We start from the raw sequence: 24,787 nt of genomic DNA, 5'->3' as shown, positions 1-24,787 counted from the left end.
ACTAAATCTAAGTAATCCTCAACCACATCTTAAAAAGAGATTTATGTTTGATTTGTATAAGATTTGGAAGGGACAGATAAATAATGCTGTCCACTGGGGTTACTGTATATCGGATAAGAAAACGCTTATGTTGCTCTCTAGTTTTGGGGACTTAAATGAGGGCTTTGGCCTCAGTGCTGCTGGCACTGGGATAAGCAAGACACCAACAGCAAAAACTGCCAGAAAGCCTTGTTTGAAAATTTATCAAATCACTTCAGTCAATAATGTAGTGCATCAATACTGTATAACTGCAGTTAGGCAAAAGTCAAGTGAAACTGGAGCTTCTGAATATTTACTTTCTTGTCACGGTTTGTCTTTTGTTTCCTGTTTATGTCCTGTTTTATTTTGAAATTCCCTGTGTCTTCTCCTGTGATTACCTCATGTGTCTCGTTTCCCCCTCGTTTATTTTGCCTCAGCGTTCTCCCATTGCTCTTTGTTGGTTGGTCTGCGTTCATTCTCAGTGTCACCTGTCTGTTCTTGCCAGCTCCTGTGTTCCCCAGCGTCTTCTTTTGTGTCCTTTGTAAGTCCATAAAACATTTCTTCGTTCTACCATACCTGTTTCCCTGTTTCCTCTTTCTGCATTGTGGGTCCTATTGGAAACCCTCACCTTGTCATTTGTAGTCTACTGTCTGGTATTTTGTGAAATATCTGCTTTTTTTTTCATTTCTGTGACCGACACAAATAAAACTCAATCCCTAATAGTGTATTTGTGTATTTTAGTGGCAGCAAAAGATGGAAAAAGGCTGGTATTTTCTCTCTGCAGGAGTTTTTGGTTTACAGTCTGAGTCAAGACTGGAGTTAGCCACAATTTACTAATCTAATCCATGCTAATACTAATCCAATAATATTCAAACAAGATCACTACAGTTGAAAAACAATGTTTTGACAGCAGCCATGTGGGGAATCAAACATTCAGCCACAGTTTCTGACATACTAGAAATTGACCAGATTCTCTGAGGACCACATATTTCATCGGCCTGTGATGCAACCGAACGTCAAACAACAACAACCAATCTTGCGTAAATATTCAGCCTGCGGTGACCAGTTCTGGGTCAAAATCAGGCTAAATGGGAACGTTACTATCCCTGCTTGAGTTAAGTGAAACGTGGGAGTGTTCTCGCATCGATTAAAGAAAAGACATCTTTCACAGTCCAGTTTCTCTGACTATCGCTGGTACTTGAATCTGCACATTTCACTCTGGCTCTTCATATTTCCACAATTAAAGACCCACCCCTCCCAGCCCCGCTCTAACAGCTGGCCATTAATCAGTCCTCGCGCTCGATTTCTCTTCCGCCACTGGTTATGATTTTCACATTACTCCACACTCTTTCACCGCCATCCGACAGGAAAATGACCCAAACCCCTACTCTCCAACCAGCACCCGCACACAGTCACACACCTGAAACATGAGTGAGATATTTGAAAAAAAACTGCACACAGGCGAGGTGAGAAAGTACAGCTAGCGTTCGTGTGTATGTGTGAGTATGATCGTTCCTAACATGATGGGGTAACCACGCCAGCAAGTCGTCCCCACATTACACACACACACCTCACACCCATTATCCTTTTCTAATTACACTTTCCTTCTGAAACAGTGGATCAGAGGGCACCATTGACTGCTTTTAATCCGCCACCAAATTTTAATTAACACAGACGTGACCCCCGTCTCCGATACATCCCGCAGAACGTCGGGATCACAATAACTCATAAATCACAGCCACAAATTTCATTCCCTCCACTTTCCCCTGCTGATGAATTTCCAGATGGGGGCTGGTGGCTGTTAATGTCAGAAAAAATATGAGAGAGAGAGTAAGAGAGACGGAGAGGGACAGTGGGGGACAGTAAGAAGATGGACAGAAAATTGTGAGAAATATAAGTGTGTTTATGTGTTTGAAAAAGAGAGAGGGAGGGAGAGAGAGAGAGGAATGGCAGTAGCTCTGGTACGCTGTCAACCTTTGAGAGATTTGTTACCGGGGAGAGGATTATGGAGGCTGTGAAATGGGGTTGTGTTAATATGCTGGTTGTTGAGGAACACGATGTGGGCCAGCCAGCTTCACAGTCTTCAAAAATCAAAAGGCTGTACAAGTAAAAACCGGAAATTATGATGTTCTGAAGAATGAGTTTGGATGAGTGTGTACATGTGTATAATATTTCTTTAATCATGGATTTTTAATCATGGACTTTTCATAAATTACCATTACATGAATTATTCTACTTGTTGAAGTAATGCATATGGGCTGTCATTGAACTACAAATCAGATTTTTTTTTTTTCTTTGACAGAATCGCGGCGGCGATGGTCTTCATTCTTTATTTGTATGCTACTCAGTGTTTTTGTTTGTGTTTGCACATGCATATGTGAATTAGAGTATGTGTGTGTGTGTGCTTGTGTGTGTACGTGTGTGGAGGTGGAGGTGGGCAGGGTGCCGGGGTTTGTTATTACTGAATCACTCATCCATGCTGCTAATTAAGATGCATAGCATCCCCCTATGAGCGTCAGTGTCACTAATTATCAAACAATGTAGTGCTCACCAGATATGAGAACTGGCAGTCTGTGTAGTCATGTTACCAACCTATTACTGCTACAATTACCAAGTGCCTGTCATTCTCCTTGTTAGTCATCTGCCTTAATTTTTTCTTTTCTAATGCTTGTCTTTTTTTCTTTTCCTCTCTCCCCCTCCATCTCTCCCTCTCTTCTCCCCTCCCCTCTCTCCAGGCTATGGCTTTGTGGATTTTGACAGCCCAGCTGCAGCACAGAAGGCCGTGTCGTCTCTCAAAGCCACTGGGGTGCAGGCCCAAATGGCCAAGGTAAGGAGTGTTTAAAAACACGTTGGCGTCACCACTTCCTCTTGCATTATCATTAGCACTTTGTTGCACATTCACTTCGCCCTGAGGGAGTTAATATTGTACACTTAACACTCTTAATAGATGCTGATGGATCTGAAAGCTTCCACATACAAACTGGTTTTGTCCAGAAACACGTTCTTACTGAAAGTAATTTCCCATGTTGCTTTGTTGTTTAATGACATCCTTGTACATGTTATTATAAGAAAACTCTTGAATGTGGGTGCATTTGTGTGTCGTCACGTGACAAACTGTGGTGCAGCCAGGTCTGTTTTGTCTTCCTCACACTGTCTGACAGGGCCACACTGTTCTCTCACACAAGCCAGTATTAAAACGTTTCTTGTACATTTGCGAGTTGCTTGTTTCAAGTGGTTATATGGACTTCGTTATGTGTTGGAGTGCGTGTGAGTGTGTTTTGTCATGCCACGACAAACAAATCTGGCCGCTGGTGTGTGAGCTATCACTGCTTTGACTGAGATTTGACCAGCCGCTTGCCCTGTGTTGTGCAGTATTATTAGCCTGTTAAAGTGGAAGCAGATGGAAGCTGTTTCAGTCGTACAAAGGGGGCCCCAGTGAATTGCCCAGTGGAGCCAGGTTGACAGACACGAATACACAGGGAGATGTGGCTTAGAGTTAAAAAAGCACACTGGCAAGGTACATACCTATCCACCATTCATCCTTAGATTGTTGTATTGTTTGTTTTAATTTTGGCTGAATGCTTGACTGTTGGTCAGTTTTAACAGGTCGTCAGTTGGACCAGGAACAGGATCATGAGCTGTACCCCAAAAGAACTGTGATACAGTAAAACCGTGACATTGTTTGGTGCATGTCGGTCCTCGTTGGAGGCGCGTGGTGATCGCACTGTCCTTGTCTCATTTTCCTGTTGTTAATTTTTAATTTCCCTGCTGACTCCGCAGAGAATATCACCATAGACCAAAGCACAGCAGGGACTTCTCTCTGGACATCTATGACAGACGAGCCCACGTGGCTAAGGCAGGCTATTTTGGTACTGGCCGAAGATTTGCAGGTGTCAGAATATCTAAATAGGTGAACAAAATGTCAGTAGCATTAAAGCAATGAATATGGTGATGACTGTGAGGGTACATTATGAGTGATTTTCTCAGATGAGATGCCCTGCATTTGATTTGATGCCAAAATCCCCCCCCACCCCACCCTACTTGAAGCCAAAGAAGCCATGATTAGACGGAGAATGGCCATGGCTCCGGTGAAGATGACAGAATTGATGATAACGATGAATGTGGCAATTATTTTGATCAAATGGGATGAGATCTGACAGGAGGAGATGATATTCTGTGCGGTGCTCAGGTGTGCCATTTCTCAAATGCACCATTTGGCCGTTTCCTCTCCCCCACCAGTGTCCTCCTTCCAATATTTATAAGAGGCCAGGCTCTCAGAATACAGATAAGAAGCTGTGCTCTTTGCCCATCTGATTTTAAGACCACACTTTGCATTGCTCCCCTTTTCTCAGTCAATATTTTCATGAGAGAGCTCCTGTGTCCCAAAACAAAAGAGCTGACCTTTTTAAGAATGTGTGTGTGTGTGTGTGTGTGTTTGTGTGCGTGTGTCTGTGTGTCTCAGCTCAGTCACAGAATAATTTTCTATTAGCATTCATATAAGGGTTTATTTTTAAATTTTCCCTTGTTCTGTTCACACAAATGAAACAGCTAGCGTTGTGCGCCGCAGCTCTGTGTTTTTATCACACTTGTGAGAGACATCAACCGAGTAGTTTGCTTTTATAGACTCCCTCTGCATCTCTCTAATGTCTCTTTACCAGGTATCACTACCATCACTCTATTAGCTCCTCCTCCTCCACCTCGTCTCCAGGTCTTTCTCTCTAACCCCCGCCTCTTTTGCCTAATGCTATTTTTTTTTTTTGCCATCGTTTTTTCCCTCAGTGCACACAAACACTCACACATTCATAAACACATTTGTATTCACATCCACTGTGGGTTGCACTGCCAGACATCCAATGAGTGCAATTTATTCCCATCAATAATTAACAGCAGGCTGTCTCTGTGTCTGCCTACCTGCCAAGGTGTCTGTGACACCCTCGGCTCTGTCGCGGCGGAACAGTGTTCCCCTGGCGGAGCCGGATGAAAACCCAGGTGAGCTTTGAGGAAGGTGTAAATCACAAAGACGATTGCTAACGCCACGGACGACTTCCGCAATAAGAGCGTTCAGCCTCATTCTCTCACTCTCTCTGCTCCATTTTGTCACATATATCTCTCCACAACAAAGTAATAAACGAATAGCAAGTCAGAGCCAGAGGCTTTGAGCTCATTAAATAAAACCGTCACAGTAATCAAGTTTTCCCTCTTTTCCTTCCTTGATGCCATTAAAATGCTTTTATTAAGGTGGCTTATTTTAAACACGGCTGTGAAAGAGGCAAGAAGAATGAAACAGAGGGAAAAGGGAAGCGTCACTTGATTTCCTCTTCTTTTCCCAATGTAACAGCCTGCTGTCTCTCTTCTCTTACTCCCCTTGGAATTTGAAATACCAAGGCAGCAGAGATGAAACATTGCCTTCCTTTTGTCTTGCCCTCCCCTGGGGATAGTGACAGCGAGAGGGAGGAGAGGAGCCATAATTAAGACACCTAAAGGACACTTCCCCCTGTGCCTCCCTTCCTGTCACTCACCTCTACACAAGTCACAGATAAGAGCGCTTAGCATAGGTGTGGAGCATTTGTGTGTTTTTCTATCTGCCTCTATGCCTGTGTCAAAATTTGTGTATGAATTTAACAATGTGTGTCTGTGTGTGTGTGTGCTTGTGAGTATATGGTTATTTCTGTATGAGCATGTTTTCTTGTCAATTATTTGTGCACATACACAAAAGTAAATACACATTTCTTGAATTTTTGCACGAGTTTATAGAGACTAAAATCATCCAGTGAGCTGAAGTTCTGCAGACAGAAAGGTCTTGTTGATAGGAAAGGTCAGGGGAGAGCAGCCTGACTGGTTGCACCTGACAGAAAGGCTGCAGTCAGTCAGATGACCACTGTACACCATGTCCAACTTTGAGGGGAATGAGCTGCAAGCAATAGACCACATCTGGTTCCACTTCTGTCAACAAGATCAAAAATCTGGAGCTGCAGTGGACACAGGTTCAACAAAACTGGACAGTTGAAGTCTGGAAAATCTTGGTTCATGAATCAAGATTTGTGTTAAGGCGAATGACGGAGCCAAAATTAGTTTTTAATACTCTTAACCCTTGTGTCAAAGGTCCAGGCTGCAGGTCTAATGCTGTAGGGAATGTTTTCTTAGCCACTACAGGCTCTTTAATAGAAATCAACCACTGTTTGAAACCCACAATGTGTCGGACTATTGTTTCTGGTCATGTTCATCCCTTTATGAACGCATCTTCTAATGGTTACTTTTAGCTTGATAATGCACCATGTCATAAAACAAAAGTCATCTCAAACTGGTTTCATATGCATGATAATCAGTTCAGCGAACTTCAGTGGCCTCTCAAGTCACCAGATGTGAATCCGACAGAACATCTGGGGGGTGGGATGTGTTAGAACAGGAGATTGGCAGCATGAATATGCAGCTGACAAATCTGCAGAAGTTATGTGATGCAATCATGTCAACATGGAGCAAAATCGCAAAGGAATGTTTCCAACATCTTTTTGAATCCACGCTGTGAAGATCAAAGGCTGTGGTTAGAGCAAAGGGGGAGCTAACCAGTATTTGTCTTTTGCTGCAAACAAAGTTCTTCCATTTCTGTGTGTTTTAGTATGAAGGTTGTGGATGCAAATACAGTACCTGAATTTAGTTTGAAGCCCGAAAGCACGGGGAAACAACTAGCCAAGATCCATTTACAAACTGACAAATTAATATGTTGCATTTAATTTGTTTGATCTTGAAAAATACAGATATGCAAGAAAAAAGCCAACTGTGATTTTACATGGAGTCATGTGCTGATAACTATTTTTGGGGGGAATAAAAAAAAACACAGCGACTTCCTGCAGTCTTGTAATCACCGTGAGGCAGCAAGCCAGGCAGGAGGTGACGGCACCCGGCCACCGGTTGCCAAGGAAAAAGTTAGAGACAGAAATCAGAATAAAAATGCAACCTCTTATTTTTACATTTTAGTTTGTGAGCAGATAAGACAGTTGAGTTCTTTGAAAGTTTTAACGGTGCTGGTTACCGTTACAAACAATATCATTTTAAAGCTAGCAGATTTCACCTCCTTCCCTGTCTTAATGCTATGCTAAGCTAAACTAATGACTTGGTAGCTCCAGTGGAAACGTGTGTGTGTGCACGTGTGTGTGTAATAACGTTATGGCACGCGTTTGCCTCCTAACACCGTGGACTCCATTCTCTGTGTCACTTTGTTGAGGTAGCTTTCTGAACTGAGAAAACTGACACGTTGAGCCGACAGAATGATAACAGGTAAACGCCACATCTAGCTCCGCAAATGCAAACCTGTCAACCAGCCGCTCGCCTCACTCTCCACAGGCTGCCATTTTCCCCTTGAGCCAATCAGACTGAATTATGGGAAGGGCGCCCTCGATTGTGGTGTCTGTGTCGGAGAGGTAATTCCGCCTGACAGCTGCTTGCTTTCAGACAACAGCCAGTCTTTATGGAAATCATCCCTCCCTATTCTCCCTGCAGTCGGCTTCTGCTGATAACAGTCCGGATGAAAACAAAGCTGTCCTTTTCTTCTTTCTGTTTTTTTTTTTTTTTTTTGGTACTCTTTTCTCTTTCTCTTCTCATTGTGGACAGGCTAGAATTAGCAAAAACAACTCTAACATCCTATGGAGTCTGACGATATACACCCTGCTTTGAAGTTAAACATACTTAGCACCAATATGAACTTGCATTCTTTAAATCCACCCCAAATTCTGTGATACTGATGCACTACTGCTGCTCCTCATTAAGATGTATGTGGATCTGTGTTATTTGAATTTGTTTTATCTCTCAAATAGTCAAGTAAAATTCTTCTGAGTTCTATATTTGATTCTTTACATGTCACTCTCTTATGATTTTCATCCAGTCTGATGTTATTTTATGTTCAGAAAATTATTTAAAGGGACAACGAGGAGTTTTGGAAAAGCGAAGCGTTTTCACACTACCTTTATGAGCCTCCGCGCGCACCGAAAATTCTTTTGACCGGCGCAAGACGGACTCATGTTTTCATTCATCAATAATTAAAGTCAGAGGTTCAAAGAGGTTCAGATACCACCATAGTTCCGACCATAAACGGCGATTCAGCTACGTTATTCTCATGACTCGTTGCGAAACTGAAAGTAAAGAAACGCTGGTCGGCTCGACCAGCATCTCCGCCACCACTAATAATAACAAAATAACGATAGAGACAGAATGATATATTTATCGAAAATAGGCCCATTAACAAGTGTGGGTAGCGGAGATTCATCCACATTAACGTGAGACTTTTTTATAACCGATTAGAAACTCCTCGTTGTCCCTTTAAACATTAAAAAAAAAATGGCACTGCAGTTACTTGAAACCTAAGCGTCAAATTCAGCAAAGGTATTGATTTTTGAGTTTTCGCAGATGCCCTGGTTTAAGCCGTGGTGACGGAGCCTGTGGTGCAGTGTGCCTCCATCACTCCCCCTGTTCCAATAGCCAATATGAATAAGTTTCACAGAAGCTACAGGCAGACAGGAAGGCGCTGCTCGCCCTTCACTTCACATTACAGTGGGGAAATTATGCTAAAAGCATCATTAAAGTGCCTCCATGAAGTGAATCCCAAATGTTTATAACACAGTGCTCGCACCGGCACATCAACCAGTAGTCACCAGCAGATGCTTCAGATGGTTTAACGGTGTGAAACGAACCAGCGTGTTCAGTCCTCTCGCTCACTTTCTCTCTCATTTATTCTCCCTCCTCTTTGCACTTGCTCCTTCTCTTCTGCTGTCTCTCTCCTTTCTCTCTTCTCCTGTGGAAGATTTCATGTCAATATCACATTTATATTCACATGAAAAGCAAGGATTCCACTGTGGGTGGTCCACAGTCAGTCAGCAGTCTCCTTATTATCCTTTTAAGGTGACTCCTCTGACGTTTCAGCTCCGTTGACCCCCAGGACCCCACAGTTCAGCTCAACACAGAGTGACCTCTGGGAAATAATCAAAGGGTTGGCTGACGGTGCCGTTAAAGTTGGCTGCTGACAACAGCTAGCCGAGCGAAGCCTGCCTTCACCTAAGCATGGGTTAACTTTGAGGAGGATGTGTTGGGGAGGGGAGGGGTATAGTGTTGTGAATACAGCAGGATAATTGGACACACTCTGGGGGATACAGGTGCTATTGACAGGGTTCCTTATGATTATAGTCAGTCACAGCAGCTTGTTTCCTTCCATATTTTTTTGCCGACCATGCAACACATTTGAATGCAGCGAGCACTGATCCAAAAGATGCTGGAAAGCATATTGTAGATACTTCACTTCTTTGTTGTTAAGTATAGTTCTGTCCTTCAGCAAGCACCTGTGGCTTTAGTTGCCTCCTCTCCACCAAGGTGACTTACCGGCACTCTGTCGCATAAAGCTAATTGCTTTCTGTCTCATTCCTTTTCATTTTGTTTCCCCATACTGTATAAATGTGGGCTAATCTTGAATTTACAGTATTTGTCTTTGATATTCTTTTCAAGTAATGAACAGTTAAGTTTGGCGCTTTAAACAGCACTGTGGACTTTTTCCATGTTTCAGTTCAGATAAGCTACCTTTGCACTGACATGAATAAAGGAAAATGTCGGTACCCGTAAAATAAACCATAAAAATGAATACATCGTTTGCCAACATGTAATTTCTGTGCAATGTAGTTAACTGTGATGTGGCGCAGCACACCGCCCCCCACCCCTCCCCGCTCCTCCAGCTGAAGTGATAGTTTTGAAGGGCAAAGCCAATGAGAGTGAGACGGACCATCTGACGAGCACTGGCTCCCAAGCACCTCCGTTGGCTTCCAATGTCTCTGCCGTCTAATTACGCTTCAATCATCCGCAGGAGCGCTGCGTGCGGTAAATTATTTCACCGAGCAGCGCGGAGACGTGCCGAGCTGTGAGCGTGAGACAGAGTGAGGAACAGAGGAGCTGAGACTAAGTATAAATCAGTGAAAGCTTGAGGAGATGAAGCAAGGAAGTTAGGAACGAGTGGGAGAAAAATTGGGGTGAGAGAGGGACACAAAAAGTGAGAGACATTGCGGGAAGATGGAGCACTGGAAGGCGGGAGCGAGAGGCCTGCCAGCCATAATGTCGCCTCAGACAGCCTGTGCAGCAGGAGACAGGCCAGCACTAATGACCAAAGTTACAAACTTATCACTTATCAGGCAGAGGGAGTTGGAGAGAGAGAGGGAGAGATAGATAGATGGAGAGACAGGGGGAGGAAAGGCATAACTGGCAATAGACAGCATCAGCATAACTAATCCTGCCAGACTGCTGCTGTGGGAAACTTAGCACAGATACAGAGGAATCATTTTGACATGATTGCCATTTCTTTTTAACAATTACAGTCTGTCATTAGGTTCTTTTTGCGTGTGTTTTTATTGGTCTCTACTCGCAGAGAAAAAGGGCTCTAATTAAAGCACAATTTGGAGTGGCTGTATTCATGTATGTGTGAATAGCGTCTATTCTGTTCCCAAATTGCACCAAAATGGCCTTGTGTCTAAACTGTAGGCTTGAAAAAGAATAGCGAAGGTCTGCATTCTGGGTGTTTTCAATGCTGCCATGCTTGCTTTGAAGCAAACATAAATATGGCTTTTTCAGGCTTGGTAATGGCCACAGTGTGCAGTTATTAGAATCTCTTTGATGTGGCAACTGTGCCAACCTGCTCGCTGTCTCTGTGAATTGATCTGGCTCAATTAGCAGGCCCGCAGAGACAACGTTCAAAGGACCGGGCTACCACACTCAACATTGACACACATAGACCAGGTGAAACGCTTTGCATTCATTTACTCGACTGGCCCTGAGAAGACAACCTGTGAATAGATGAACGAAAGCTAGCACCAAGAATGTTTGGTTTATTCTTCAGCCTGTGCTGGTTAATTCCCTGCCAGGCTTATTGTGATATGAGCAAGAAGCTGCTTTCTAAACATCTCACTGTGTCCTTTTTGTGGTAAACTACATGTGCTTTGCACACAATGAGCCCTCCCATGCTCGCTCTCTCTGATTCAGCTGACCCCTTTCAATTTGTCTTCATCAGTCATACCAATTAACTTGGGGATTAGATTCCTCGATGCCAGCCACCCACGGTCCTTCCTATATCACACCACCTCTCCACCTATCCCTCTATCCATCCCCTCCTTCCTCTGCTATGCAGTGCTGTTACTACACATTTGAGATGTTTAACCTTAATAACCATACTGCACTCCTCAGCACAGTACCGTTGATGTACATAAAGGGAAAGCACTGAGCACTTTTCTTTCATTGAATTTGAGGTGTCAGAAATACTACTGCAGGGCTACATACTGCTATCCTCCAGTCTAGAGAACTGTAATTTTAACTTGAGTGGTACTCTTGTAGCCTATTTTTTGTCAGTTTCTTTTAGCTGCGTATGTGGCCTCAGAAGTAACCAAAAAAAAAGAAAAACGCAATCTTTACTTCAAAATGTAAAAACCTTACGCACCCCTGACTGGAAACCACAAGGAGAAGTTTTAAAAAAGTAGGATTCAAGGATGAGTGACCCAGGTGTATAGCAACACATGTAGTTATTGAAAATTATGCATTTCAATCCGTAGAACTGCTTAAAATACTGGTGGGGGTATCAGTGACTTCATGAGTCAATACATCCACCCAGTCCCATAATGAATTCATAAATGTGATGGTTGTGCACATTGATATAACAAGGGTTTTCTTTCAAATAAAAACATATAATTGGTAATATGGTAATATGTTGCACTGCAATGTCCCAGCATTATAAAGGCAATGTGCACAGTGTTTAATGCTTTGATTTTGAGGGGTGTTAAGAAAGCTGGTGTAGGAATTGTCATTCATGCCACCATTTATTAATTTTTTTATTAATTGACAGTCAAATGAGATGATGTGAGAAATGTTCCATGCTGTTTATGTATCTTCTCATGTTTTACAAAGGGTGTCAACTGAGCCCTGCCCTGCAAGAATGACAGCAATCATATCACATCCATACAGAGTTTGTAGGTTAGCTTTCAGATTTTCAATCAGTTCTTGGTGCCAGACGTTCAGGTATTGGAATCAATATTTAGAAAGAGAAAAACATTATCAGAATATTGCAGCCCTAATGGATATTCTAATCAGACCACTTGCTGCAAGATAATGTAGTAAATTCATACAGAAACAACAGTCGGTGAGCTTTTTCTGTTGTTGTTATTCATTCATTTATGTATTCACACATACTGTGATCTACCTTGTAGTAGCACACATCTGAAAATGAATTGTATCAATGGCAGCAGCTGCACTCTTATGATATACAAATGTCAAAGGAAAACAGTAAAAAAAAAGATTTCTGATTTTCAAACACTTCAGAAAGCAAACTGAAAAGCGACCATGAACTACACTTAGCCTAAATGAACAAAGATTGAACAAGCCTCCAAAAATCCTATAGAAGTCATTGAGACGGGAACTGATAGTTGGATAATAGACAAAGAGATGAAGATCCTCTCCTTATCACATTGTGTCACACATTTCTAAATGAAAAGTAAAGGCTGTATATGAAAACTACACTCATATGCACAGACCTTTATGATCAGTAAGGTTGTCATTATATGCACTTGAATTGACTATATTTAAACACGGGATGTTATATTCATGTTTAATTCACCAGAAAATGTTTTTTGATTAATGTCACCCTTCCACTGCAGCGTCATAAGCACATACTATGGAAACTTTAAGCTACTGTTGTGTGAGTCCCCATTCCATCGCACTGAGAGTCACTCTGCATAGATCATATTAATAATATATATAATTATAATCATAGCTGCAGGTGCTGCAGTACAGTCAGATTAGAGCCTGTATCAGTGCTAACATTTAGCTGTACTTCTCTTGCACATAGACAGATTGCTTAGTGTACGTTTGTTTGTGTTTCATACAATGTTTTAGTAAAGAAAAAAGAACATTTAATTACTTTTTATTTCCATTATAATGCAGATTCTAGTTAGTGTTATGTAAAGTTGACCTTTGAGTCACTGAACTAGCTCTTTCACATCAAATGATTCCTATGAGACTTGCCTGTTCCTTCTTCATTAGCCAGCTGTCCTCACACCATCAACCACAACTTTCCTTATTATGACTTCCTCTATCTTTCCCTTTATCCTCCACCCTCCTTTCTCCATCGCACCATTTTCCCCTCACTACCTCACTCCCTCTTTAACAAATTCTACAGGCCTGCCATGTTAAATTACACTGACTGTTTCCATTTCTAGTGTCTTCAATCATATGTGAGAGGTCTGTAGGAAGGAGGGAGCAGCAAGTGCAGGCAGAGCAGAGATGGAGGAAGATCAGGGCCGGGGCTCTGTCTTGCTGAGCGTTGATGAACCAGCTCTCTGACACCAGTCCCAGTCCCATTCTGCTTAATGAGGAGGAGGAAAGCCAGAGTAACGGGTCGCTTTTCATCTTCTGCTCCCATGAGTCTTTGTGTGTGAGCATGTGGACACAGCCGTGGAGGACGGAGATAAAGTCAGGAGGAGATGGAAATAGAGACAGTGAAGGTTCTCATCAGACTATCAAACGCTCTTGGTTGTGTGAAATGTTCATTTTGGCATGATGCGCGTCTTTATTGTCTGTCAGAGAGATAATGAGAAGAGAGAAAAAAATGCTGCTCTGACCTTTCTTGCTCTACTGAGGTCTTGCCTCAGAGGTCTGAGAAGTCAAGGTCAGTGTAATTTATCTAAGCTCAGAGGACAGCCACCCTTAAGCCCTGTGGACACACACATGTACCTTACGTACATACACACTGCCACTGTTGCTGTGTGGAGTTGAGGGAATGGTTGTGGAGAAGAAAGAAAAGGAATTAAGCTCAGAGAGGGGAGGCGTGGAGGATCTTTTACCTGCACAGTCTTTTTCTTCCTCCAGGGTCTGGAAGCAGTAAGAGATGGTCAGCAGTTCAGAGGGAGAAAGTGAGACAGATAGATGTATGGTACGTAGGTGTAAAGCCTCCTCTGAGGTGATTTCACATCATTGCCTGTCCTCTAAAGTCTTTTACATCAAAAGCAAAACATCAGCACATTCCTAAAACCCACCCATGGTTTCAAGTGTATTTCTAACAGACAGAAAGAAAAAAGCTCTCCCTGATAACTTTGCAATGTCTCTAGCTGTTCATAATTGTTTTCTTACTTAACTTTCCGCCGTTTCAGGATTCAGCGTGTGTGTTTAACAGTCAAGCAGTTTATTTGAAAATGTCGCCTTCACAAAGACCCCTGTCATGCAAATGTTGCTTTTTCCTGCACATTTATTTATATCGGCTCTTATCTAAAAGTCACTAAATTTGCCTTTTTTTTTGTCTCTGCACAGTGTCAATATTTTGTCTGGCTGCCTTGTGATGTCTGTAGTGTGACGGCATGCTGGCTCATTGTGTTGTCTCTCTCTTTCTGTTATCTCCATTTGTCTTTCTTACGTCTTTCACTGTTTCTCCTCCACTCCAAACCTTAAAAGCGTTTTTTTTTTTCTGTCTCCTTCACTTACTGGGTGTTTGATGTTCAGCCCAAGTGCCGGCTTGTTCCTGCTTTTGCCTGTGATATCACAGCATTGTTTCGAGCGTTATCTTAGTATTCTCCATGCCATCCTTGTGTCGCAGCTATGTGGTGTGAGGGTTATCGTGCTGCCATCTTTGGTTTTTATCTCTGCATTATCTTTTGGGTTATCTCTGTGCTGTTGTCCCTGTGTTATCGTATGCCACGATCAAGGTGGTGACCTCTCTCTTCTTGACAGCGTCTTAAAATGGCCCTGAAAGTCTTAGCAGTTCCTTTCAGGTTTTTTCTTACTGCCATGAAGGATTACTCTGATTTTGAACGTTGTTTTTTTCCCATATTGTTTTCATGCTCAATGTCAAAATATTTGATTTTCTCAGTTTGTTTTAGTTCCTTTTTTTGAGCCGTTGTGTTTGCTTCATCGCTCGCTCTTGGATGTGTACGTTTTCATATGCGTCAAACATGCTCAGCTCACGGGAATGGCTTTGTTTCTGCCAGCGACTGCTATTTGTCTGTTGCCATCATTTGCGTATGCCTGTGTTTACATGGCGGCAAGTCTGTGTTGTTACATTTGATTCAGAGCATGGTATGATTCATAGCAGATGACTGCCTTCTTCCAGAGTGTGACAGCCGAAGAAAGTTAAAACTGAGAATGCTAGACAAGAGGGAAAAAGGGAGGGGAAAAAAAAAACGGGGATGTGATCACTATCAAACCATCCGCTCAGTAGAGGGAGCATCCATCCGCATCCTTCTCTCTGCTGGGTATGTGACATAGATACAAAATGTCTCCCAGGCTAATTTGCAGAGCAGTACACTCTTCACAGATTCATTTTGAAGTTAGCAGTCAAACAGAATCAGCTCTTTGCCTTCATGCAGTGAAATAAGACTGGAGACACCTTAAATATGTACTCCAGGCTGTTTGCACATCAGTTGATCTGCTTAATGCCTCTTTTCTTTTCCTTTTGCTCCTCATGTGTTGTATCATTTTGACAGGGAAGTTTACATATTCCTGTGGTGTTTTACACGGTTCCTCTTCACCGGATATCTAAACAGAATACCCCTCGGCCTCCTCCGCAGTCTCTGCTAGTCCTCATGTGAACAAACCACAGATCTGTATGCCATATGTTTTTTGGAGCAATACTACGATCCACGCTACAGTATACCAACCACTGAATCACAGCACAGAGTCGGTATTCCCTTATTAACAGGGTACGTACACCTCATAACTGTCAGGAAAAGGAAGAGGCAGCCTTGACAAGCTAGTTGGTGGGGAGGCGCTGCCATCTTGAATAATGATCAGTCTCTCTGAGGGCCCTCTGTGAGATTAAGTTGTAATATATAGGGATGCTTTTGTTCACTATATCACATCACTCCCTATCTGGAATGACTGCCCCTTCATCTGAACCGACTGTGTTCAGAAATAACCCACCCTCAAGATGAAGCATAGCTTTAGTTTTTCATAGCACAAGATACGTCCTTTTCTTCAACAGTGTCCTTTTACTATGTGGTTCTGTTTGCTTTTTCAAATCACTGTTTACTTTTTATACATAAAAGTAGAATGTCATACATACTTACACTTATGTACATGTTTTACCTGTAGCTTTTACAATACTGTAAATTTCTCACATTGCCACCCCAGGGAGCACCATAAAGTCTACTCGTCTCTTCATAAAACAGCCCTCTCCTCATGCTCTATACATTTTTATCAACTCTAATAAACGCAAACTGTCTGTTTTACATTCATTCTAAAACAACTGTAGCACATTTTCATTATTTCTGGCAGATGTAGTTGAAGATTTACACCTCTGCACGGATTTCTCCATATGTTGACACCACCGGCTCTGTGTGTATACATTCACCCACTATGAGTTGTCGCATAAATTCACAGTTCAGTATGTCTGTGAGCGCTGAACGAAAATGTAAATTACCTGTTTACATCTGCAATGGCGTTAATCCCTGTGTGGTCCGAATAGATACTATACAATCCCACACAATTATTGAGTGAGTCAGTGAGTTTAAGACAGTTTTTTATTTGTTATTATTATAATAAAATGGCTATTGTTTTGTTTTCAGGGAGGTCTTTCATATAATAGTTATTATATGAATTCCTCCCGTTGACTTTTTATTGTGTTTACAATTCTTGCAATACCTGCTAGCCTTATTTGGATTGTCCAACAGTATCTGTCTAGTTTTTATATCACATTTACAGTATAGCGCGTGTCATTATATAGTAACACAAAGGTTATTCAGAGACATGCTGTCGCTGGCGAATTAGATGTTTTCGTTTCATGGTTTAAAAGGTTGCATGTGACTGGTAGTAGGACGGCTTCTTTCCCCTTGATGAGTCAGTTTTGAGATCCCCATGGAAACGGTTAAACCCTGCCACAAAATCTGACAGCCAGACGTGTTGTTGTTGTTGTTCTTGCCTCAAGCAAGAGGGAGACGGGGAGACGAAGAAGGTAAGAGAAGGAGGGACAGGGAAGATGGGATCTGAAGAACCAGGGGAAGTAGAGATGTGACTCCAATCAAATTATTGGCCAATCAAGTCATAACGTGAGTAATTCAAGGCTTACATCGACGGCCCTAATCTGATTGCCCGTGCATTAGGGGCTCAAAGGAGGGCTCTTAGCGAGCAAGCTCAGTGGGGGGTCTTGGAGGAAAAGGTGCTTTGATGGGAGACAAGAGGGAATCAGTTGTGCTGGAAAACGTGTGTGTGTGTGTGTGTGTGTGTGTCTGTGTGTGTGTTTATGTATGTACTGTAAGACAGAAAGAGGCAGGCAATCTGAAGGGGTTGTTGAAATAATGCCTGCCTCTCTACCTTTTGGAGCAATACTGTAAAAGAGAGAAAGCCAGGCTAGGGGTAGTGGGAGGTTTACATCCCTCTCCGTTGCCATCTGTTTCACTGCCATTGTCCAATGGCAACATCTCTCATTTGCCCAATTACAGTGGAGGATTATGATGTGTTTGTTTTTTGCCCATGGGCTCCCTGGCCACATCTGACTCATGTTTTAGCTGGAGAAGTATCATCTATCCTCTAATGAGTCCTGCCAGGATAGCCTAGTTAAAGTCATATAGTTATTTTGCCTCTAATAGAGTTTTTCAACACGTGGTATGCATGTAAAATATAATAAGATTGCACATTAATTTAATGCCACATCTGCACGTCAGCAAACCTGAGCCGTGCAGAACAGTCTGGAGTGTTTTCCAGGAACCCTTCGCAGTGATCTCTGTGGGACCCACAAAACCTGGTGTAACTGGTGGATGAAAGCAGCTCGCCAGGAGAGCTTACACCTGGAAAAACATGACCATGGGGCCAGCCATCGAACGGAAGGGGCTCCAACAAAAGGCCAGGCCCTCAGAAAGCTCGGGGTTTCCGGCATCTGACACTGGTGTTGAGTGCTAATCATGCTCAGTTTCAGCATCTCGGGGCCACGGAGAGAAAAAGCTTGGCAATGTTTCCGTGTTGATTTGCATGTGGAGGGTTCCTGAATTAGTGACCAACCCCGCCACCGCCACCGCCACCGCCACCCTCCTCCCTGTGGCACATACGCATAAACCCACATATACACTCCCAACCTCCCCCCAACGCTAGGGGATCTGCATTGTCGAAACAGCTGCCAAGGGAACAGCTTGTCTCAGAGAGAGAGCGAGAAAGTGAGAGAGGGGAGAGAGAGAGAGGGAGAGGGAGCACTGGGGAGAGGGAAGGTAATCAGTTTTTGGAAAAATACTGCCTCTCCATCCCCTGCCAAGAGTTAGTTTGTGTTGTGGCTTTTTTCTGGGCCAGCGTAGCCCTGGCACCGTGGCTTCAGCCATCCACCCCTCTGTCCGCGGTTAATTCAACAATGGGGGGTTTAGGTCGTAAACTGACAAAAACAACAGCCAAACAGAATGAGGTTTTGAAGTGTGTCTGTTTCTGTGTGCATCTATGTGCAACGGTGCTCTGGGAGTGCTGCAATTTTTTTCTTGTTTTAGCCATATGCTTATTTGTGGGTGGTAGTCAGGCATCCGTAAAAAAGGCTTATTGTTGTGATACCACAGCAAGTAACCATAAGTGAGCAATCACCCCCTTTTTTTTTAGAGTGCTGGCAATCTGCCGTCTCACAATATTGTGGCATGTGTCCCTGTTCTCCCACACACTTATTCTCAGGAACAAATCTGATTCCATCACAACTGATTGACTAAAGCCGTTGTACCAATACGGCACTAGTTGAATAAATGTAACAAGCTTATGCATGGTGGATCTAGTTTGACACACGCCGCGTGCCGTAGACCGAGGATGAATAAACAGGAGTGTCCTCCCCTCCTCTAATAAAGCTTGTCAGCTCAAGAGGAAGTGACAGGTTCAACAGTGTTCCTAGTTAACACAACAACCTATGAATAACCTCATCTCAAACGACATATGGCTCCTCCATCAAGCATTGTGCAAACAAGGCTGCACGTGTGAATTAGGATGTCAATCAAAAAGGAGCCAAGAACGGCACCGCTTTTGTGTAGTCTTGAATATCAACGCATTGTCTGAGCAATAAGATATTACACAGGTGATAGTGCCTGAGGAAACTGCAGGTGCCAAAAAACATTTTACAAGTCGATGAAAAAAAGAGGTCACCATTGATGTCATCCAATCAGTAATGCTCATATTTGACAATGAGTTTTATTCTTGATCAGTGGCAGCATCATGCATCTTTATTTTTTATTTTTTTATACAGGGGGCTAATGCATATTTCTATTATGACAACATACTGTGTATGGTCATTGACTGCTACATATTTACAATATATGAGAGTCAAAACATTTTTCTGGCCTTTAGCCTGGGAACCAGTTAACCATGTTTGACTGAGTAATCCGAGAGCCAGTGCTCACAGATGCAACATCAATTAGGTTCAAGTGAAGGGTCGATTAGTCTTCAAAAGGATGGAGAGCAGCTACACTGCGAGTCATGTGAACCCGGTGCCTTTTCCCCCAGCTCCAGCCATGGGAAGAGACAGGAAGAGAGGCAGCCAATGCAGAAGCCAGCACAAGGGAGAGTTAGCTGTTTACATGCTGTGCGGACGTATACAAGTGTCCGCTGTCAGACTTTTAATCACTTTGGAACCCTTTCGAGACGCCGAACAGCAGCGGGGGGAATAGCTTGCGCTGTTTTGCTGTTTAGTGAGACCGGAGAGGAGGGAGAGAGGAAGGAAGAGAGGAAGAGATATGATTCAGATGCTCCACTGGCCACTACTCACCCAGCTCCTTTTCTCCATTTCCCTCTCTTCCTCTTCTCTCTCTCTCTCTCTCCTTTCTCCGCTCTCTAAAAAGGTATGTTTAATACATAAGGGTCTAATTGCTATCACAGCTGCAGCTCCATCGCGGGTCCGTCTGGGTTTTGCGCTGGGCACTCCATTCCCCTTCTCACACTCCCCAGGAAGAAGGAAGACCATAGTAATACACCTCTGCCCTCAGGCCTTTACACTCCTTTTTTATATTATTTTCTCTATTTCTTTTATTTGTTGCCTTTCCTTTTCCAAACATTCATCTCCACTCCTCCTCCCTCTTGCCTGACTTGCAGGAATTCAAAGGGAACTGGATATACCACTTGCTCGATTTGTGCACAGGGGCGTGAGTGTCAACAGACAGAAATGTCCATATACTTCTGGTCATATATTGTGCGCAGCCGCTTGATGGGTTATCACTGGTTATGCTGCTTTGTTTTTTGCCCTGTTTGTCACGACCCTGCCTGCTTTCAACTCCTCTACATGAAACACACGGCAGCCTCCATCTCTCACTCTCTCACGCTCTTTCTTTCTCCCTCTGCATTAATGGATGCAAATGGATGCGTGTGCGGGGGAAAGGAGCTGACATTTATGCCTCTGATTAGAACATGCAGCCCCAACGCTTTGTAATTGATTGCAGTCGTGGACGACGCACACTCACCCATACCCTCTCTTAAAGGCCTGTATGCTTTCTGCATCCTATTAGTGTGTGTGTGTGTGTGTGAGCGCGTGGTTGTGTGCGTGTGTGTATCTATCTCTCTCTGACCCACCCACTTCCAAACATTCAGATGGGCATATACACGCACACACAGTTGCTCATACAGTTACAGTATACACACACACACACACACACACACACACACACACACATACATATCCTCCCAAAGCCCACATAGTCTGCCTCACTGCATCCATTTGAATAAGAAGCTTTTAATGGTTGCTTGGTTCAACTTCAAGGCCAAGTCATTGTGGAGAAGCCGGGCTAACACGACTGAAGATGTTGATCCGCTTCCTCTGGATCAATGTGCGGGCGTGACCTGTGAACTCGGATAATCCGCGAAACGGTGTCAGAGGTCAGGGAGATGAGGTGATGTTTACGTGACGGGTCAAAGAGTTCGCTCCAGGAGGCAAGCAGTGGGAAAGAAGTAGGAGTTTGAAAATGTTGGAGACACGGTGGGAAAGTTGAGGTAATGGGCTAATGTTGTGTTGTCTGTGAACAGCAGAGAGGAATTAAGGTGGTGAGAGAGAAGAAAAAAAAGCCGAGGTTATGTTTGTAGAGACAGGGAGAAAATGAAGCTCACGGCGAGAGTGGGCTGAGGGCAGAAATGTGCTGACTATTGTGTCCTTGTTTTTTAGTGGGGAGTGTGTTTTGTGCGTGTTTATGAATACACGTGAGCGCCCGGTTGACTGTGAGCTTATTTGCTTGTGGTTGCATTTGCATTCTGCCTGCTTACTCGCATGGATCTTTGCGGGCTTTGTTGCTGTCTGTGCATCACTTTATGTGCGTGTGTGTGTAAGCGCATGTGTACATCTGTGCACAGGTGTGTGTGTGTGTGTACTGTATGTGTGTGCGTGCGAGTGAGCGTGAGGAGCAGCAGGAGAGTGTGGCAAGGTGCTGTACAGTAATTAGCATCATTCTCACCAGGGAAGCGCTATGTGTGGAGGGCCCATTAAACACATTGGAGGGACAAACACTGAGCCACAGCCCTGTTCTGCTGACTATAGCATATAACACTCACACACACACACACACACACAAATACAAACACCCCTAAATCACCTTGGTCTGCCAGCTTAAGTACCACATACACAGTGGCCACACATACACCAAATTAGACATATCCAAACATGTTGCTCTTTTACATTATTAATGGATAAAGAATGTCATGGCATAACAGGTCGCTAATAGAAACAAAAATGAATAATATTCTAAATTCTATTCTCTTAAAGGCCTATTCTGTACTTATAATGCTGCTATGATATGGTATCCCACAGTTTCAAACAATAAATGAATGCCTATCCCACATATGTAGAGACTGGTGGGATGAGATCCATCCACTTCATCTCTGCATGTATACACACACACATTTATAGACACACTTAAAGATGCACCGTGACACACACACACACACACACACACACACACACACACACACACACACTCTCACTCTCACTCTCACTCACAGGAGCACACGCACACAGGGGTCGAGCGGGGGTGTAAAATTATGCCGCGTTAGCTGGCATGCAGTGTTTGTGCTAATGAAGCTCTCTGTCCACATAGGCTGATAACTTGCTGATGACTCGATACTTCTGCCAGAGAGGTCTGAAGCACAGTGTGAATACCGAAGCAGGTGTATCCTGTGGTAGCGGTGTATTATTAGTCGAGGGTGTTTGGATTTTCTTTCTCCTTGAAAATGCAGATGGAGAAACATAAGCCCACATCAGTGAAGTCAGTCCATATCATTCCCCTGGAAACCAAAGTAGTTTTGCTGTTATTTCACAGAATTTAATAGACATGAATCACGCACATTTTCAGTTTTCAAAGACAGCAATTTATTTGATGAAACGGTTGGAAAGAGGGAAATCAATTCAGTTCCGTTTATCAGAGGAAAACTGTCATTTGTCAGCTGTGGGTTGATCTCATACTTTTGCCCAATTTAACCATTAGCATGCTAATGTTTTACCAGCTCAATTGCCAAGAACCGATGTCAATCAGATTATCCCAGAAGTGAACGTGCCACGCTATGCCATGCAACTTGATTAACCAGCTGCAGAAATCACACTGGGATTTTTTTCCTCTGTTTTTGATTTCTCGTAACCTCTTCAGTCCCACCATCCAGCTGACAGAGTCGTCAGTACAGAGTCGTGCTATGCAGCCAAATTTGTGCAAAGCCATAGAATGGTATTTCATTTTCATCATCAGCGGTAACAACTGTTTCCAGCTGAATTTTATGGAAATGTGTTTTGAATACTGCACAAAACATCCAGAGTATCTACAGTATGTCTTTGGGTTTGAATCTTTCGCTCAATGTAAACATGTTGATTGAAGAGCTGGAACGGTTCAGTTCAGCGCCGTCCACATTCCAACACGACAAGAGGAGCCAGGGATTGAACCACCAACACCTATGGATGCTGGCTGACCTACTCTACCACACAAACTACAACCACCCAAAAATGTTTCCCTGCAAGCCCAATTATTTCATAAAGTCATAGTATGAAGGATATAAATTCACATCAGTGAAGTTCAAGTTTATTAAGCCCTGGGGTGGCAATTAATTTTCCATGTTTTTGCAGGTGTGGGTTTCAATCTTTCTCATCCTGTAAAAAAAAAATAAGCTCCATAATACCTTGTTTATTCCCACTTTCTTCCACTTTCTCTGCCTGTCATAGTTAGTGAGGGCTTGTTGCTTGACTTGTTTGCTGCACATCTGCTTGTCATCTCTCTAAGGAGCTGATGCACAAGTTGAGCCTGACCTTACAGCAGTGCTTTGTCATTTAGAAGTGCGCACACACACGCACACACACTCAAACCTCTCTCTTACACAAAACATTCAAGAGACATCACACCCACACACACACACACACACACACACACACCCTCGACGTCCCCTATCCAGCACAGGGAACAGTAATTAGTTAGTGCCCCCAGGACTCTGACAGGCTCTTTCTGACAAGAGGAAAGGGCAGGGTGACATTTTTGGTCAGCAACATGTTACAGTCATTGTGCTGCATACTTCACAAAATTACCAGAGGGGTTGAGAGTTCAATTCCCTGAGCTCACTCTATCCTGATAGAGCCTTCAACCTTTTTAGACAACACAGATGACAAGCGCGTGTAAAAGTTCTCCGTCCTGTGCCTCCTCTGGGACGCCGGCACCTCATCTTCTTTGTTTAGACTATAGCAGCCTTGGGAGAGTTGAATGCCTCCTAAGCACCATCTATAAATGATACATTCTCCACTTGAATGCACAGAAGCTGATAAACTCTCACAATGTGGCACACACTGTGGACCTTTATAGCGATTATGTCTCAGCTTGTTTCTGTTTTGATTTTGAAGGCCCGGTAGCCACATTAGTTTGGTGTTATGAGGGTGGGAGCCTGTGGGTTTATCCCCACTGCTAAAAGCAAGGAGACTGTAGGAGACTAAGGGAGATTGCAAGGAAAACACAAATAATTGTGACGCAGACGCTAATATAGGAGGACACTGGCTGTTAAGACCTATAAAAACAAGACTGAAGCCTCTCTTAATCTTTTCTTAATTCTTTTTTCTCCGTAAATACAGAGAATCCTAATGGTTTCCATGAGCTGGAATCAATGCTCCATGCAAAATGCTACCTCCACTGTTCAGACTCGCTCTCTCACACATTAAACCCTGCACACCTTACTGCCTGGCCTGCAGGAGCCAGCCCCGCACGGCTTGAGCTCGGCGATGATGGCTGTCAGTTTAGATTTATTCTCCAAACATCTTTGATGGATGGGCCAAGATCATGACTAACTGGCTGCCCACTAGCTCCCCAATCTCATGACCTCATCATTGGCAAGCTGGCAGGGTCTAGACTTTTCCGTCATGCCCAGCCAATTATTAGGCCTCCGTGACCAATGCCATCTTTCTGTGGTACTGCTCTGTTGGTTAATATGCTTTATCTCTGTTGCCTTTTTTGTGTCTGTCTGCATTAATGTCACTCATTCTCTCTGACTGATAAAAACTGTAAAATAGTGCTCACTTCTTTTGTCCCAAAGGTTTTCATTAGAAAACTCTGCAAAATTGGCTAAGGTACAACACTTCTAAAACCTCCTGAAAGAAGCGAGGTCAGTCAAGTCATTACTGCAGAACAATTTTGCATTTGTAGAAAGACCAACTATCAAGCAGATAAAAAAGATATAATACGAGTAGTTTCTGTATGAAACGTGTCACACATAACATGAACACAGTGTAAGAGAGCAACATGCAACAGAAAAACATACTTATAAGCCTTTACCTTCCTTTACATTGCAGCGGTTGTAGAGCATCCTACTCTTAAAGTGC

The 24,787-nt window shown here is 43.3% G+C and overlaps 1 protein-coding gene across 7 annotated transcripts in view; it reads left to right on the top strand.

Moving 5' to 3' along the window:
• Positions 1-24,787, top strand: part of LOC146978555 (RNA-binding motif, single-stranded-interacting protein 3) — a 260,610-nt gene that overhangs the window by 144,145 nt on the left and 91,678 nt on the right. For all 7 annotated transcript variants that reach the window (XM_085791302.1, XM_085791295.1, XM_085791297.1 and 4 more), the window contains one exon: positions 2,754-2,845. In XM_085791302.1, coding sequence (XP_085647428.1) covers positions 2,754-2,845 — 92 coding nt within the window. The remainder of the gene's footprint in view (positions 1-2,753; positions 2,846-24,787) is intronic.

Source organism: Trachurus japonicus, chromosome 11 (assembly GCF_045865225.1).
Source record: "Trachurus japonicus isolate A0001 chromosome 11, Traja_1.0".
In the NCBI taxonomy this organism is placed as follows: domain Eukaryota; kingdom Metazoa; phylum Chordata; class Actinopteri; order Carangiformes; family Carangidae; genus Trachurus; species Trachurus japonicus.
The sequence above is the reverse complement of the archived record's forward strand: the minus strand, read 5'-3'. Positions and strand labels throughout refer to the sequence as shown.